Source organism: Schistocerca gregaria, chromosome X, assembly GCF_023897955.1.
Source record: "Schistocerca gregaria isolate iqSchGreg1 chromosome X, iqSchGreg1.2, whole genome shotgun sequence".
In the NCBI taxonomy this organism is placed as follows: Eukaryota; Metazoa; Arthropoda; class Insecta; order Orthoptera; family Acrididae; genus Schistocerca; species Schistocerca gregaria.
The window spans coordinates 853,358,710-853,375,826 of record NC_064931.1 but is presented as its reverse complement, the minus strand read 5'-3'; the positions used below and the strand labels follow the sequence as shown (position 1 = coordinate 853,375,826).

The following is a 17,117-nucleotide window of genomic DNA, read 5'->3' as shown; positions in this document are numbered from 1 at the left end:
GTGTTTCCACTGCAGAGCTGGCAGCCATTTCTCGTTGTCTTGAGCGCATCTGCTCATGCCGTGGCGAGTTGTTTTTTCTCTGTACTGATGCCTTGAGCAGCCCACAACACTGTTGACCAGTGCTACCCCCGCCATCGTTTGGTAGCAACCATCCTAGAGACCATCTATGTCCTGGAATGGTCCAGTTGTTCCATGGTGTTTGTGTGGACCTCTGGCCACGTTGGAACCCGGCTACATGGCCTGCGTGCAGCATTACGCCGCACGTTTTCTCAGCTTTCGGAGGTGGAATGGCATAATCTCAGTAATCACAACAAACTGCGTGCCCTTAAGAAGACTACAAATTTGTGGAAGACCTCCATGTGAGTCTCACACAGGGACTCTGTGGTTCTCTGCTGGATCCGCATTCGCCTACGTGGCTAACACATGGCTACCTCCTCCGTCGCGAGGACCCATCATGGTGTCACTGTGGTTCACATACGACTGTTGCCCATATCTTGCTGGACTGCCCACTTTCCGCCGCTCTGCGGCAGACTTTTAACCTTCCCAGCACCCTACCTTTAGTGTTGTTTGCCAATGCATCAACAGTAGATTTAGTTTTACGTTTTATTCATGGGGGGGGGGGGGGGGGGGCGGCTTTTATCATACCATCAAAATGTGGGCATTTAGCTTTGTCTCTGAGGTCGCCACCCTCCCTTCATTTTAACTCTGTAGCACTTTCTTTGCATTTGTCTGTCTTGGTGGTTGTCTTTTCTCTACATCTCACCTTGTCTTTTTGGGGTGGGCATTTTAATCCGTGTTGTTACAGTGATCAGCAGCCCAGACCATCTGCTCCACGGTTTTAATACCTTCTTCTACTTTTCCTTGTGGTGTATCTTTTTGCCATTTTTTGCTCATTCCATTTGTTTTCATTTTAGGTGTGGTGGGTGTTTTTGTACCTTGAGCCTCGCGTGTGTCAGGAAAAAGGGACTGATGAGCCTATACTTTGGTCCCTTATACTCCAAACCAACCAACCAACAGTTAGGTGGGAGTTGAGAGAACTTGGATTTGATGGTCGAGCAGCTGCTCATAAGCTACACATCATGTCGGTACACGCAAAATGATGCCTTGCTTGGGGTAAGGAGCGTAAACGTTGGATGATTGAACAGCGGAAAAATGTTGTGTGGAGTTACGAATCACAGTACACAATGTGGCGATCCAATGACAGGGTGTGGGTATGGCGAATGCCTGGTGAACGTCATCTGCCAGCGTGTGTAGTGCCAACAGTAAAATTCGGAGGCGGTGGTGTTTTGGTGTGGTCATGTTTTTCATGGAGTGGGACTTGCACCCCTTGTTGTTTTGCATGGCAGTATCAAGCACAGGCCTACATTGATTTTTTAAGCACTTTATTGCTTCCCCATGTTGAAGATCAATTCAGGGATGGCAACTGCATCTTTCAACACGATCGAGCACCTGTTTGTAATGCATGACCTGCAGTGGAGTGGTTACACGACAATAAAATCCCTGTAATGGACTGGCCTACACAGAGTTCTGACATGCATCTTACAGAACACCTTTGGGATGTTTTGGAACACCGACTTCGTGCCAGTCCTCACTCACCGACATCAGTACCTCTCCTCAGTGTAGCACTCCGTGAAGAATAGGCTGCCATTCCTCAAGAAACCTTCCAGCTCCTGATTGAGCATATGCCTGTGAGAGTGGAAGCTGTCATTAAGGTTAAGTGTTGGCCAACACCGTATTGAATTTCAGCATTACCAATGGAGGGTGCCTCAAACTTGTAAGTCATTTTCTGAAAGGTGTCTGGATATTTTTGATCACATAGTGTATGTGGCTCTCGCAAAGGTAGGAGTGTTCTGAGTAAATCATCTTAGATTTCCAAACCACTTAGCATTTCTATGCGTTAAAGTGTGCTAACTGAATATGCCATTCAACATAACCATTCTGTTTAAATTTGCTGGTGGAAAAAAATACACCCTTTGAGAGGTTACTAATTCATTAGAGTTATTGTTCAACAGTGCATATGTAGTACATGAAATGATTACATTTATAGACCAATAGCACAAGCAGTCCTGAGGTACCGGGTATCGACCCATGCTGAAACAGCTATGTTAGTAAGTGGTGTAGCCTCCGAGGTTGACAATACGGGCGCAGACTCTTTCATGTAGTCGATTGTACAGATGCCAAATAGTGTCCTGGAATATGTTATGCCATGCCTGCTCGACCTGTTTGTGTAGTTCTGGAAGAGTTGTCGGTTGACGCGTTGCACGAGTCACTTCTTGTGCCATCATATCCCACACATACTAGATTGGAGTCAAGTCCAGAGATTTTGCTGAGCAGGAAAGTTACATAGCACATTGAGAGTCACAGACAATGTGTGGGTAAGCATTGTCAAGTTGGAACAACACACCATCTTCCTGTTGCAAGAATGGCAAAGGAATTGGTCTGTAAAAACCTTCTGTCAATTCTGAGCACTGGTTAGCATCCCCTCCAGAAACAGCAAAGGTAAACAAGAGTTGTAGCGTATTGCACACCAGATGATGAGGCCTGGGGTGGGGCCAGTGTGTCTTGGACGAATGCATCCTACGAGACAGCGCTCACCAGGTCTACGTGGTACGCAGGAATGACCATCAATTTCGTGGAGGCAGAATCTGCTTTCATTGGTGAAGACCGTGACGCACCGTTCCATTTTCCAAGCGAATTCTGTCGGCAGCAGTTGAGCCGTGTGTGATGATGCTGTGACACGAGTAGAAGAAAAGCTAGAGGTGTGTGTGCCCATAGTCCCACTGCTAATCACCAGTTCACAACAGTTCGTGTTGACATGTCTGGGCTCACAAGTCCACTTACATGTGATGTGGTACCTTTAAGATTTGCCACTGCTGCCCTAACAATAAGACTATCCTAGTGGGCATCTACATGTGTGAGAATGTTCATGTGACAACTGATATCAGCACTGTTGCACAACTGTCATGACATGTCCAGCTTGTGTAGCGATTCTCCAAAAGGAACTTCCTGATACTCGGAAGGCCTCAGTTTGACGCCTTTGAAACTTGGTCATTTGGCTGTAGGAAGCAAGAGTGCATCTCTGTGGTGTGGTTGCCTGCTTGCTTCACATGTGCGCACCACATTGGGCCATCTGACTGTGAGCATTACCTATTAAAGGGTAGACATAGATGACACTCTGGTAGCTATGCCACTATGCTGTCTGTTGGCTGACGATGTTGCAACCATTATCAGGATATCTAATATCCCCCAACATGGCATGTACCGTCATCTTATCAAAATCGATTATGCCTTTCCAGTTGATCAGTTTTTTTCCCCAAGGAACCCAGAAAGCCAATGTTAGATACCATTGAAACCACTCTTTTCTGAGACTGTTTGGCGATGTTTCTGATCGTGAAGCTGTAACTTTGAGTTGTTTTTTGGTACCCAGATAGGCTGACAGTCATCTGATATACAATAAGGAAAACATTAAATACTGGCAACTTCAGTTCTCCTCCATTATGACTATAAATGTGACTTTTGGAGCAGGTTGCATAAAGTATATTAAAAAATGATTCTGCATACCAGTTCGAAAGAAAATAGCACTTTCTTGAATTCTGACGTATCTGACAATGTGATAAAGAATCTGAGAGGCTGTACAGTGTGTTCTTAAACTCTGTAATCTTCCAGTAACACCTATTATCAGGACTGTGGGCTCTCCTACCTACAAGCTAACTAAATGCGTGAGTAAATTGCTGTTGCCCTTAGTTGGTTGCTACAAACATCAGTTTAAAACCGATGAGGTTGACCAAACTGATAGACCAACGTGGTGGTAATCTCTCCTTGTATGTTAAAGGTACATTGCGCCTATTAAGAGATCACGTGCATTATGACTTTTTTTCATATTCTTTGATGGTCATTTTTTTTTCTTTTTCTTTTTTTTCTCCCCCCCCCCCCCCTCCATTTTGCAGTGGACTTTATGTAATTACATGCAAAACAGCCATAGACTGACCGATCTCGAGAGATACTCATCAACCCTCTTCCTCATTTCGTTCCATTAATGACATATTAACCAGCCGCCGTGGCCGAATGCTTCTAGGTGCTTCAGTCCGCAACTGTGCTGCTGCTACGGTCGCAGGTTCGAACCCTGCGTGGGGTATGGATGGGTGTGATGTTCTTAGGTTTAAGTAGTTCTAAGTCTAGGGGAATGATGACCTAAGATGTTAAGTCCCATAGTGCTTAGAGCCATTTAATGACATTAATAATCTGATCATATGATATCAAAGCTAATCGGCAGTTCATGTACTGCATATAGCTTGCATATCAATTTCAAGTTCATAATCAAAATGGAAAAAGAAGGAAATTTGATATTAAATGGGTTATTTACATGTAAATCAGATGTTTGTTTATGACATTTTGTGTACCACAAGCTGGCTTGTCTCATCACCCATGACCCAGAAGATAGATTTTTAATTATTTTGATGCATAATGATGCAAATATTTATGAAAAGGACCTCCTAGGTTCGCAGATTAAATATCATTTGCATCAGTTCTAAAATATGATGGCTATAAAACAATAAAAAAAACTGCAAATACATTAAGCAACTGCAAGATATGGCTTTAGGACGTCTTACTTTATCCAGCATTAACTCTAATGAAATACACTGGGTCCCAAGGAGGCGAGATAGTCTATTTTCATAATGCCCAAAAAGATAAGATAAATAGCACCCAGTAAAACAGTCAAGGTCTACGCCCAGCATCCTGAATATTAAGTGTATTGATGACTAGTACAATTACTGTCCCATATATGAGAAATGTTATAAATTACTGGAAGCCAGAATGCATATGACACAAAAATAGAGATTTAGACAAATTAACCATAGCCAAGCTCAGATGCTCAAACTAATATAAAGTTATTTGTAACGAAACAAAAATCTTTGCCCATGCATCACTACACTGGCTGTCACCATGGAGACCATTAAGGCCAGTGTGCAGTGGCAACTTGTGCTGGGACAATGGCTACAGCTGTAGTGGTATATGGTAGTAGGCACTTTTTGCTTCAGAGAAATTCAGTGTTTCTGATCTTCCTATGAGAGCAGTAGTGTTATTAGTGTCTCTACATTGTAAACAGCACACATCTGGCAGCATATGCAAATTGCATAACTTCTGTCGTTGCTTTCAGATTGGCCAATTGTAGGCTGCGTATTGGTTTTAATGGCACCACATTAGCAGTCTCAATAGTCACTTTCTCCTTAATAGTGGAGAAAACCATTGAAAGTTTGAGTTTGTACTTCAGGCTTATCTAGCAGAAAGAGAGAATACGTTGAATAAGGGAAAGGCAATGAGTTAGTTACTCTATAGACGGCTGGGGCATGGCGCACAGAAACACACAGTAAGAAACAGTTAACATTAGCTGTTGGGGTCTTGCTCTTTTTCTCATGTAAGTACAGACATTCTCTCTCTCTCTCTCTCTCTCTCTCTCTCTCTCTCTCTCCACACACACACACACACACACAAACAAACATAGACACTTGTGGTCACTGTTGCTGCAAGCAAGTACATTTGGGTGTCTGTGTGGTTGTGTGTGTAAATATGTGCTCTATCACAAGAAAAAGAGCAATAGTTCGAAAGCTAGTGTTAAATGTTTTCTATTAAATGTTTGTGTATCATGCACCAGTTCTCTATCAGTAAGTGGGTATTTTTCCCTTATTTACATATTTTTCTGTACAGGAATCTCCATTATTATAAAAAGAAAACAATTAGACTTTCCGTTAAGGTATTACAAATCCAGGCACTTCATCATCATTAAAGCTGTTATCTTTCTTGTTATGGATTCATGTGATTTTTTTTCCTTTTCTTCTCAGAATTAAGAGAGACCATGTACATAAAGTTGAAGCCCTATAAGAAGTTGAATCTGTGAAGTGTTCCAGAGAAGCCTCCCCATTGAGGCATATTTTGGAGCCTTCATTAAGTAGTTTGAGAGGCTGTACCAGTGTATACTACTTGAAGGAATATACTTAGAGAACAAAAAAAACTGAAATTTGGGTTATTTCCTCAAAAATTCTTGCATGGTGTTCGTATGTCAATCAAGAACAGCTGTCAACATGAGTAACTTGCAAGCAGATATTGTCAGAGTAGTGAAGCAACTTAAAACACTTGATAAAAGCAAGTAAAATAAAATAAGAGAAATCAGAACTCGAACAGAAAGGTTTAGGTGTTCGTTTTTCCCGCACGCTGTTCGGGAGTGGAATAGTAGAGAGATAGTATGATTGTGGTTCGATGAACCCTCTGCCAAGCACTTAAATGTGAATTACAGAGTAGTCATGTAGATGTAGATGTCTTCCAGTTCGTATTGTATACCAGTTGGGCTCCTTTGAGAGTGTGCTGATCTAATAGCTCCATACTTAACAATCATATACGACGGCTCACTTGCGCAGCTCACACCAATACTCAAGAAAAGCAATAGGAGTAATCCACTAAATTACAGGCTCATATCATTAATGTCGATATGCAGCAGGAGTAAATAACATATATTCTGTTCAAATGTTATGAATCACCTCAACGAGAACAGGCTATTGACACAGTTAACACGGATTCAGAAAACATCATTCTTGTGAAAGACAATTAACTCTTTACTCATATGAAGTGTTCAGTGTTATTGACGAAGTATTTCACATTGATTTCATATTTTTAGATTGACAGAAGGCATTTGACACCGTACCTCAAAAGTGGATTAGTGATTTCCTGTCAGACGTCACAGTTTGTAGTAACAGGTGGAAAGTCATTGAATAAAACAGGAGTGATTTCTGGCATTCTTGAAGGTAGTGTTGTAGGCCCCCTGTTGTTCCTTATCTATACAAACAATTTAGGTGACAATCCGAGGAGCCAACTTAGGTCGTTTGCAGATGCTGCTGTCATTTATCCTCTAGTAAAGTCATCAGAAAATCAAAACCAATGGGAAAAAGATTTAGATAAGATATCTGTATAGTGTGAAATTGGCAGTTGACCCTAAATAATGAAAAGTGTGTGGTCATCCACATGAGTGCTAAAAGGGATTTGTTAAACTTGAGTTACACAAAAAATCAGTCAAATCTAAAAGTCATAAATTCAACTAAATGCCTAGGAATTACAATTATGAACAACTTGAATTGGAAAGAGCACGCTGAAAATGTTGTGGGAATGCGAATCAAAGACTGCATTTTATTGGTAGAACACTTAGAAGATCCAACAGATCTGCTAAAGACACTGCCTGCACTACACTTGTCCATCCTCTTTTAGAGTACTGCCGTGCAGTGTGGGATCCTTACCAAATAGGATTAATGGAATGCATCGAGAAAGTTCAAAGGAAGGGCAGCACATTTTGTATTATCGAGAAATAGAGGAGAGTATCACAGACATGATACAGGTTTTGGAATGGACATCCTCAAAATAAAGGCATTTTTCATTGCAGCAGGATACTCTCACTAAATTTCAATCACCAGCTTTCACCTCTGAATGTGAAAATGTTTTATTGATGCCCACCTACATAGCAAGAAAGGATCATCATACAAAAAATAAAGGAAATTAGAGCTCACATGGAAAGATTTAAGTGTTCATTTTTCCGTGCACTTTTAGAGTTTGGAATAACAAAGAATTATTTTGTAGGTGGTTCTATGAGCCCTTTCCCAGGCATTTAAGTATGATTTGCATAGTAGCAATGTAGATATAGATATGTCCAGTCTCCGTTCTTTGTGTGTGGAGAGTATTAAAGCATTATCCATCCGTTTCGCCATTCCAACTACACTGTCATTTATGTGAAATCTAAAACCATTGTGGATTCTGGGAGAGAATTAAGCTTTTCTGTTCCCATTGGTATTGCTTTTTCCAAAAACATTTGAACACTGCTTCAAATGTGAAATAATCATTCCACGTCATCTTGTGCTTTAAATTGAGGCTTCCTGTATATAGTAAAGATTGCTTGAAGAAAGAATGTCTCACTCTGCCAAGTGTGCAATGACCTCGGCATTTCTAATACTGATTCAAAGATTCAAATGCAGTTCTGGTGGATTCTGTCTGTTACATAAGGAAAGTTGGAGTTTCTTCCCATCCCTCTTTAAGAGTAAGTTGTGTACTCGACATTTCTATTTTTTAATAGTGGCCTTTTTTCTTCTGTCACTGTTTTGGTTTTGTTGACCTTTTGTTGTTGAATTTTCCATTTCTTACCTCCCCGTGTTCTCTTCCTTAGATTATGTCATTAATGAAATATCTCCAGAATTAATTATCTTAACATTGACATCGCTACTGTAAAGTACTCCAGTATTTTTGTTTAATGTAATGGGAATAGAAAAACTTTAATCTTAGTGGTTACAATAAATGCTTATACAAATTTTAAAATATAGGTATCGGTATGACAGGAGTTTATATTCTCATGTACAGGTAAAATTCTTGTAACTGCTTCCAAAGTGTGTACATCTATAATCAGTCAAAACAATTTTTAGTACAATGAAAAACCAGCAAAAATGAGCAAATTTCACTTTTTTGTTCACTCAATGACTAGTTTCGGGGTGTATCCATTTTCAAATCATTGTAATATAGTCAAAAATGGTATTTCCAAACATTCATTTCTTGGAAATACCACTTTTGACTATGTTACAATGATTTGAAAGTGGGTCTCGACCTGAAAATAGTCATAAAATGAATTTAAAAAAAGTGAAATTTGTAACTCTGGACTGGTTTTTTGATGTACTGATTAACAGAAGTTACTGATTCCCCAGCTGTTCCAGTGTGCTGGAAGTTCATAAAACAATTTTTGAATAAATTATGCTACCTTCATTAGCTGCTATAATAAGCAGTGTTGTTCCTTATTTTGTGTATAGTGCAGAACAGTTCTCATTTCCACAAATGCTACTTATAAGTTTGCAAAATGAGGGCTGATTGGACCCACTTGAGGAGACCGATGACCTTTGTATCAGATTAGATTATACAACTCAGTGTCCTGGTTACATGCTACTCCATTAACATTGAATCGATTATCAATTTGATTTAGTAACTTATGACCAAGACTTTGAGTTTTATAATCTAATCCAATACCTAAGATTTGCTTCATATGATGAAAAGTGCATACTGGTTTGTACATTTGTCATACATTCCTGCTTTTCAGTTAAATGTGCTGGAATCTTGCTTCGAATTCCAAATAAACTTCTCTTACATGCTCTTTACAAAGATTGGAGCAAAAACAAAGGGTTTTTGAAGGAACACTTTTATAGCTATTAGAGCGTTTTCCTATGAAGTTACATGTCATGACCTCCGTATGGAGTAAATTTGCATCTGTGGGAGGTTTAGTATCTAGAGGCGGTGAATGAGAAGCCACAATCAACAAGACAAATCACTGTGTGTGTGTGTGTGTGTGTGTGTGTGTGTGTGTGTGTGTGTGTGTGTCCTAGCCACTGATCTGTAATGAGGTTACTTTGCTAGGAATGTAAATATGGTACTAAAGTGACAGGGTTCACGAACTTGTGTTGCTGTTTGCATGCAACATTTCATTGCAGTGGTTCAAACCCATGTCCTACCTTTCTGATTTAGGTTTTCCATGATTTCCCTAAATCGCTTCGGGCAACCACTGGGATGGTTCCTTTGAAATAGCATGACTGACTTCGTTCTCCATCCTTCACTAATCAGATGGGGCCGATGACTTTAGTCCCCCGCCCCAAATCAACCAACCAGCCAATCACTCATACAGTTCTGTGTTGGAAAGTGACAAATTGATAAAGTCACAAATCTGTCATGATTTTAGTCTCTTTTGGTGTGTTACTTACAACTGTTGCTATCAACAGCATAGATAATTTTCTAACAGTTGTTAGATTTTATATACTGAATCCATTGTAAATTACTGAACCCAGCCTTACTCTCTCTTATCGCAATTAACCAATATTCACAAAGGCCCATGTCTACTGGTCCTCTCTGATTTCATCCAGATTTATGATATAAGCAGGGTGTGGCCAGAAACGAAGGTGGTGGAAGTGGCAGCTCCAGATAGCAAAGCTTCTAGAAAAAATAGCATTTCTGGCATGGGTCAGCAAATCGTGCACCATTTATCTTAGTGTAATTTCGAGGCAGTAGAATGGTTATCTGAGGTTCATGGGATTGAGTTCTTATCCAGAAGCAGCTGCTTTTTATATTAAATTTTTATGTAACTTCCACTGCAAATAACCGGAAATAATGTTAATTACATTTATTGATATTATAATAAAGGCATGAAAAGGAAAGGCAAACTAAAATCTGGGATTGCAAATAAATTTATTAGAGAGAATTGTACCTAAAGTGCCTGTGCCGACAATCCAAGAAGGGATTATAATTAATGCATACAGGACTTTGTATTCCATTAGTTTCACTTTGACTTTGGCTGCCCTCACCAGCTGAATAATATGTTCCCAGTGTAGGTAATATTGGCCCATAGGCCGTTGGCTGCAATGCTAGGTACACCTACAAGAGTTCATTCACTTGCTAGCTATCAACCTACTGAATTTTTTGAGAATGTTTGGAGAGTATTGTTTCTCTATAGAAACTTTAAGACAACCATTTAATTGTAAAAATGCAGCATTTATAATGTGTGAAAGATGCGAATAAAATGGCTGCTTCCCCTGTTTTTATGATGAATATCATCCCAGGAGATGCAAATTATCTACTGTAAAATAATAAATGTATCTAATTTTATATACAAAGTTCTTCTGTACATCTTACAATCCCTTTCTGGAAATTTACTTGCAATCCCAAATTTTCCTTTGCCTTTCCTTTTTAATACCTCTCTTGAGCAATTAATAAATACAATTTGTTGACCACTATTTCGGTGTATTTGTAGGGACTTGACCCCACAAACCGTAGATTGTTAGTCTGTACCCTATCTTCTGTGTGGAAACTATTCTAACAAAAATGGCTCATGTCTTGCCTGACATGCAAAAATGCATTTTTATTCAAAAGACTTGGCCGTCTAGAGTTTCTGGTCCTGCCACTTTTAATTTCTGGTCAAGTCCTGCATACACCATAAATATGGTTGAAATTGGTGATGACGAGTAAGTGTGATCCCCCTATCAAATGTATTTTATATTATCATCTACATAAAACATTTCATTAATGACTTATAATTTCAGTTGGCATGGAACTTACTGAGTTCAGTAGCAATACAGTAATAAGCTCACTGGACAAACCGCTAATCAAATGTCATGTCAAAGCTTCTAGTAAAGTCAGATACCCACAGATGTTTTGAAGTAGGAGACAAGTAATTTCGGGGTGTACAATAGTGTTACACTGTGTCCATGTAGGTCCCAATCGAGTTCACTGTGTACAATATGAGACATTAGGCTTATCCTATTGAGCTCAAAAAGGCAATGGCCCTGTAGGTTAGTGAAGACCATTCTACAAAGGCAGCAGCAGATCTCTGTTTCATTGCCTCACATTTTGCTGTGGTAGAAGTGAAGAGGTATCTATGATGAATTCCCTTCAGAACTGCAGCCAAAGGAGGGTTCTGATTAAAGGGGTCCAAACAGATTTTTTCCTTACTTGGTGCTAAAGCTCATCTTGGAAGGAGGCAGGAATTGTTGTAAGATCTCAGTGCACCTGTTTTTGATTGAGTACTACTTAGTAGAAAATAGTGTTGACTGAACAAAGGTGCATGCACTACCCTTTCTCATTCCTAACTGGTTACAATCGGTTAAGAGCTATGACCAACAGGATGTGGTGTACAATACATGTTGTCTTGTCAAACAAATTACATTTTGACCTGCAAGTGACTGATATGTAACATAATGTTGGTTATAGACCTTGGGCAGCCATGCAAAGTTACTATGTGCTAGGGATGTGCAATATAGACAAGATTCGGTGCTGCTCAGGGGATATTTTAACTGTGCTGAAGGTGTATGCTGTAATTTATTTGGTTTAAGGCTCAGTGCTTATGCGTGTGTTACATGCTGTTTGGATCAGTGCGACCTTTTTTTTTGTATAGTAGGCTTATTCTCATGGATTTTAAGTTTTGTAAATTGGCTCCAGTTCTGGAGGTCTGTACACAGATATGCTGATCATATCTAAAATGTAGAAAAAAGTTCAGGTGTTATCAACCCGAAGATTGGTTTTGGACCACAAGCATTTGCTGGGCACATTGAGTGTAGATGGCATTTGGCATTATAACCCCCCCCCCCCCCACACACACACACACACACACACACCCACACACCACCCATCCAATGGTGAACTAGCCTGCTTGACCATTTTTAGGGATATTTATAGACATCATGGAATTCAATGAATGATAGAACAAATTTTTTCTACTAACACAAAGCATTGCCAGAGATGAACAATCGCAGTACAGACTGGTAAGTGGACTACAGACTTTCAAATATGTGACCTGATATTTGTATTGCTTCAATTAAGAGTGCCCAAATTAGAATAATCTTTATATAGATATCACTAAGAAACAAATGGGTTGGTGCAGTTCTCAGAAGAACTGACAAACATACATTTGCTTCTTTGTGAATAGAATTTTCCACTTTACTCTGTATGTGAATTATGCCAGTACTAACACATTGCAAATCACAGAATGAAAAGGCTTTAAATAAGAAATTTCACTGTCTCTGTTTTTTAGGATGTTCTTCATGTAGAGAAGGGTGGCTGAAGGATGAAAAAATGGGCTGCATTGATGTAGATGAGTGTTTGTCCTTAGACAGAGCATGCCATAAAAACCAGTTTTGCGTCAACAATGAGGGATCCTTTTCCTGTTTAGGTAAGGACACTTCTGTTCATGTGATACTGAGCATTAAAACAGTGAGCTTATAATTAATCAGTGTATGGTATTCTGTAGATTCTACCATGCAGGAGAACTTTCAGGGATGTGGAATAAGCCAATTTATTCATTAATTGACATGATATAGTCTACAGAAATTGTTTCTGACTGCTGCCTAACAATTAACCAATCATTTGCAGACTATATATACTGTTTGAGCTTCAAATGAACATTGTATACAACTAACAGAGTGGCTAATACTTTGAAAACAGAAGATTTTACAGTCATATTAAATAAGTGTTCAGTTCTTCATCTCCTTAAGATTTAGTTTGATAATTGTCAAAGGATAATTTATTTACAGACTATGAGAATGGAGATAAATTGAAAAGTATCATGGCTACTTACGTTACTTAGTTGACTGCAGATGCTCAACTTTATGTAATCTGATTTCTTAGAGGTGGAATGGCTTACAGTACCCACTATTAATTCTAATTTTAGTTTGTAATGAGGTCCCCATTTCTTGTTTTCTCCGCAGGCAGCTTATTGAAGGTTGTTACTCCAAACGGGGAATTCTATTGTCACCCTAAACTTGGTAGCAAAGTTTACAACAGTATAATTTTTTATTTGTGTATAATGTTTGTGAATGTTGCTATTGATCTAAAATTATTATTGCTGTCCCCAAACATTTTAAAAAATAAACTTGATAAGTGAGTGAGTGTGTGTAATAAGCAAAATGTTTTTCCACAGGCATTTCCAAGAATGGTAGTTATTGTACATCCTATTTTTATTGCTAACTTTTACAGAACACAGGAACAGTATCCCATAAGACAAAAGGCATTAAAACATGGAACATAAATTAAAATTTTATTTGCAGAACAACACATTGAGAAATGCTGGTTGGTAATAATTAACAAGTAACGAGTAGTAAGAAAGTGAGGGTTTAGAAAGTAACAATTTTCACAGAAATCAGTTAAATTTTTTCACCAAGAGTCAATAAAATGACAAAGTCAGTACTTAATGAAGTTATATGCATTCCCACTTCCAACAAGTAAGAAGTGTATCTTACTTGTTCACATGATATTTAATAGCTAGTCAACATTATTTTCTGATTGTACACACCAAAAAACTTAATTATGATGGACAGCAGCTACAAGACAGTAGTGCATTGGACATAAATTCAGGACGACAACTAGATAAGATTTATTGTGGTTTCTCTAAAGCAATTAAGATGAATGCAAGGATGGTTACTTTGAAAAGAACATAGCCAACTTACTTTCACATCTTAGTGCCGACAGAACTTGTGGTCCATCTCTAATGGCCTTCTCATCAACAGAATGTCAGGCCCCAGTCTTCTTTCTTTATATTTCATTGATGGCTTGGTCATGCCTCAGAAAGGTGTTAGTAATGATCTGGTGTGTGAATGTTCAGTGAATATGGTATTGTTTAGGACAATGTTTTTACTATTGTGTATTATGGTCAGCTGACAATACTCCAAGAAATTTTGTATTAGCTATGTGTCAGTGTTACAACCCACTGATTCCAAAATTATATTATTTATTACTATCTGCCTTAAATCTCTAAAGTGCATTAACTGTACTATCTAGTCATATGCAACCAAAAAATTACCACTATGTGATCTTTTTGGTTCTGCTGTTGTCCAATTTTTTCCCTATAAATTGTTACCATTTCCTGTAATAAAAAGACTGGCATCACATACAAAAAGTGTTGCTGACTGCCTCAGTATACTGTTTAACATTCTTACATGCTGAAAAGTAATCTTTTTATGACTTTTTTCTACCTTCTGTTTGCCAGTGAAATAGGACTCAACCCAGGTTTTAAGAAGCCATACAAACACCATAACAGTATAATCTCATCGCCAACAGTTTATGGTAGATCAGATCTAAGGGTTGAGGTAAATCACATGTAAAAATTTCAAAGGTGTATGTCATTCACCTACGTATTATTTTACAGAATGTGACAGAGCATGTGATGGGTGTTATGGTGATGGCCCTGATCTGTGTATTAAATGTGCCAAAGGTTACAAAAAGGAAGACAACATCTGTGTAGGTAAGCAATGAAAATTGTCAATATTGTTGAATACTAAATTTGGTAGCTGTTGTATTTGAATTTTTGTCCTCTGTAATAATCACAGTATTATAGTTACACAAGTGCAAAAAGTCAATAAACAAAGTTTCAGATACAGACAGACTCTAATAGAAAAATAGTTGGCACAGAGAACTGAATATTGCGCTCAGAGGTTTACACATTTTCAACTCGGCAATTTCAGTGCTGCAGAGCAAGACATTCCTTCTCTTGGCAGAAGATAGGCAAGCTAATTGATGGTGGTGATGATGATGTGGTGGTGCGAGAGAATGGAGGTGTGTGTTAATGGGAGAGTGAGGTTTGAGATCACTGATCAGTTGAGGTATACTGGGCGTAGGAAAGCTTATGTCATTCTGCAAGCTGTGATTTTGGTATTTCAACTCCTCTTGCTCGCTTGAATGTCTCTTATTATTTTTTGTCTTTTCCATTCATTGAATGTTTGCCATGGGAACCTATCCATCACATACCATATCTTCTTCCTTCCATCTCAGCATCTTCTCTTTTCACAAAATTATTAAGTGGTTCTCAGCAAACGGACTCTCTTTAAATTTTGATAAAACACAATATATACAGTTCCGTACAGTAAATGGCACAACTCCAGTAATAAATATAGACTTTGAACAGAAGTCTGTAGCTAAGGCAGAATTTTCAAAATTTTTAGGTGTGTCCATTGATGAGAGGTTAAACTGGAAGCAACACATTGATGGTCTGCTGAAATGTCTGAGTTCGGCTACGTATGCTATTAGGGTTATTGCAAATTTTGGTGATAAGAATCTCAGTAAATTAGCTTACTATGCCTACTTTCATTCACTGCTTTCGTATGGTATCATATTCTGGGGTAATTCATCATTGAGTAGAAAAGTATTCTTTGCTCAAAAACGTGTAATCAAAATAATTGCTGGAGCCCACCCACGGTCATCTTGCAGACATCTATTTAAGGATCTAGGAATCCTCACAGTATATATATTCACTTATGAAATTTGTTGTTAATAATCCAGCCCAGTTCAAAAGTAATAGCAGTGTGAATAGCTATAACACCAGGAGAATGGATGATCTTCACTATGCAGGGTTAAATCTGACTTTGGCACAGAAAGGGGTAAATTATGCTGCCACAAAAGTCTTTGGTCACCTACCAAACAGCATCAAAAGCCAGACAGATAATCAACCAACATTTAAAAATAAATTAAAAGAATTTCTAGATGACAACTCCTTCTACTCATTGGCTGAATTTTTAGATATAAATTAAAGGAGGGGAAAAAACTAACTTAAGCATTAGTGTCATGCAATATTTTGTGTAATGTAATATCTTGTACAGACATCTTTCATTAACCTGACACGTTCCACATCATTACGAAGTGTCGTATTCATGATCTATGGAACAAGTATTAATCTAATCTAATCTAATCTCATAATGTTCAGAAACACACTATTCACATACTGTAAAATTAATCTGTACTTAACTATTAAACTGGTTGAATAAATTCCAGATAGCTTCTCCATCAGTGAAAAATTGCTCCCATCGCCCACCTAGCTGTGTGACAGTTGCACAGAGGATGGACGAATTACAGTTGTAAGCACTCTGTGCTTGCTTAGTTAGTTATTTAGATAGTTAGTTTGATGTTCCAGGATCATTTTGCATGATAAATTGTAATGAAGTGGAACAAATCATCCCAAATTAATTTGTAAGTATGGCTACACGCTGAACATTCACAAGTTAAAAGAAAAGAAAGAAGGAAAAAAAAATAGCAATCCCTGTCCACCATCTTTTACATATTATAGTAATGGAAATTCTTCTATGGAATAAAAGGAGCTGTTAATGAGAAAACTTTTAAATTTTTTTTTGTCAGATTTCAGTTTGCTGTCTGACACTTTTTATATCCCCTGGTAAGTGATCAAAAATTTTAGTGGCAGCCTTGCGCACCCATTTTTGTGCTAAAGTCATCCTCAGTGTGGTATAATGATTGTCTTTTTTTCTTTCTGATATTGGATTTATGTACATCATTGTTCCTTATGAACTGCAGTAGATTATTTACAACAAAGTTTGAGGTAATAAATATACTGTGAAGCAGTAATGAGAGTGCCCAAATCCTTAAACAGATGTCTACAAGATTATTGTGGATGAGAACCACATATTATTCTTACAGCACGTTTTTGCGCATGAAGACTTTCTCCTTAAAGAACAGATACCCCAAAACATTATTCCATCCGACATTAGTGAATGAAAATAAGCTAAATATGTCAACTTACTGTTTTGTTTCTCCCCAAGATTTGCAAAGACTATAAGTGC

The 17,117-nt window shown here is 38.3% G+C and overlaps 1 protein-coding gene across 4 annotated transcripts in view; it reads left to right on the top strand.

Moving 5' to 3' along the window:
• Positions 1–17,117, top strand: part of LOC126299515 (cysteine-rich with EGF-like domain protein 2) — a 139,758-nt gene that overhangs the window by 106,991 nt on the left and 15,650 nt on the right. For 2 of the 4 annotated variants that reach the window (XM_049991478.1, XM_049991479.1), the window contains exons 6-7: positions 12,590–12,727; positions 14,699–14,794. In XM_049991478.1, the coding sequence (XP_049847435.1) occupies positions 12,590–12,727; positions 14,699–14,794 (234 nt within the window). The remainder of the gene's footprint in view (positions 1–12,589; positions 12,728–14,698; positions 14,795–17,117) is intronic. The other 2 variants (XM_049991480.1, XM_049991481.1) reach the window with 1 other exon arrangement.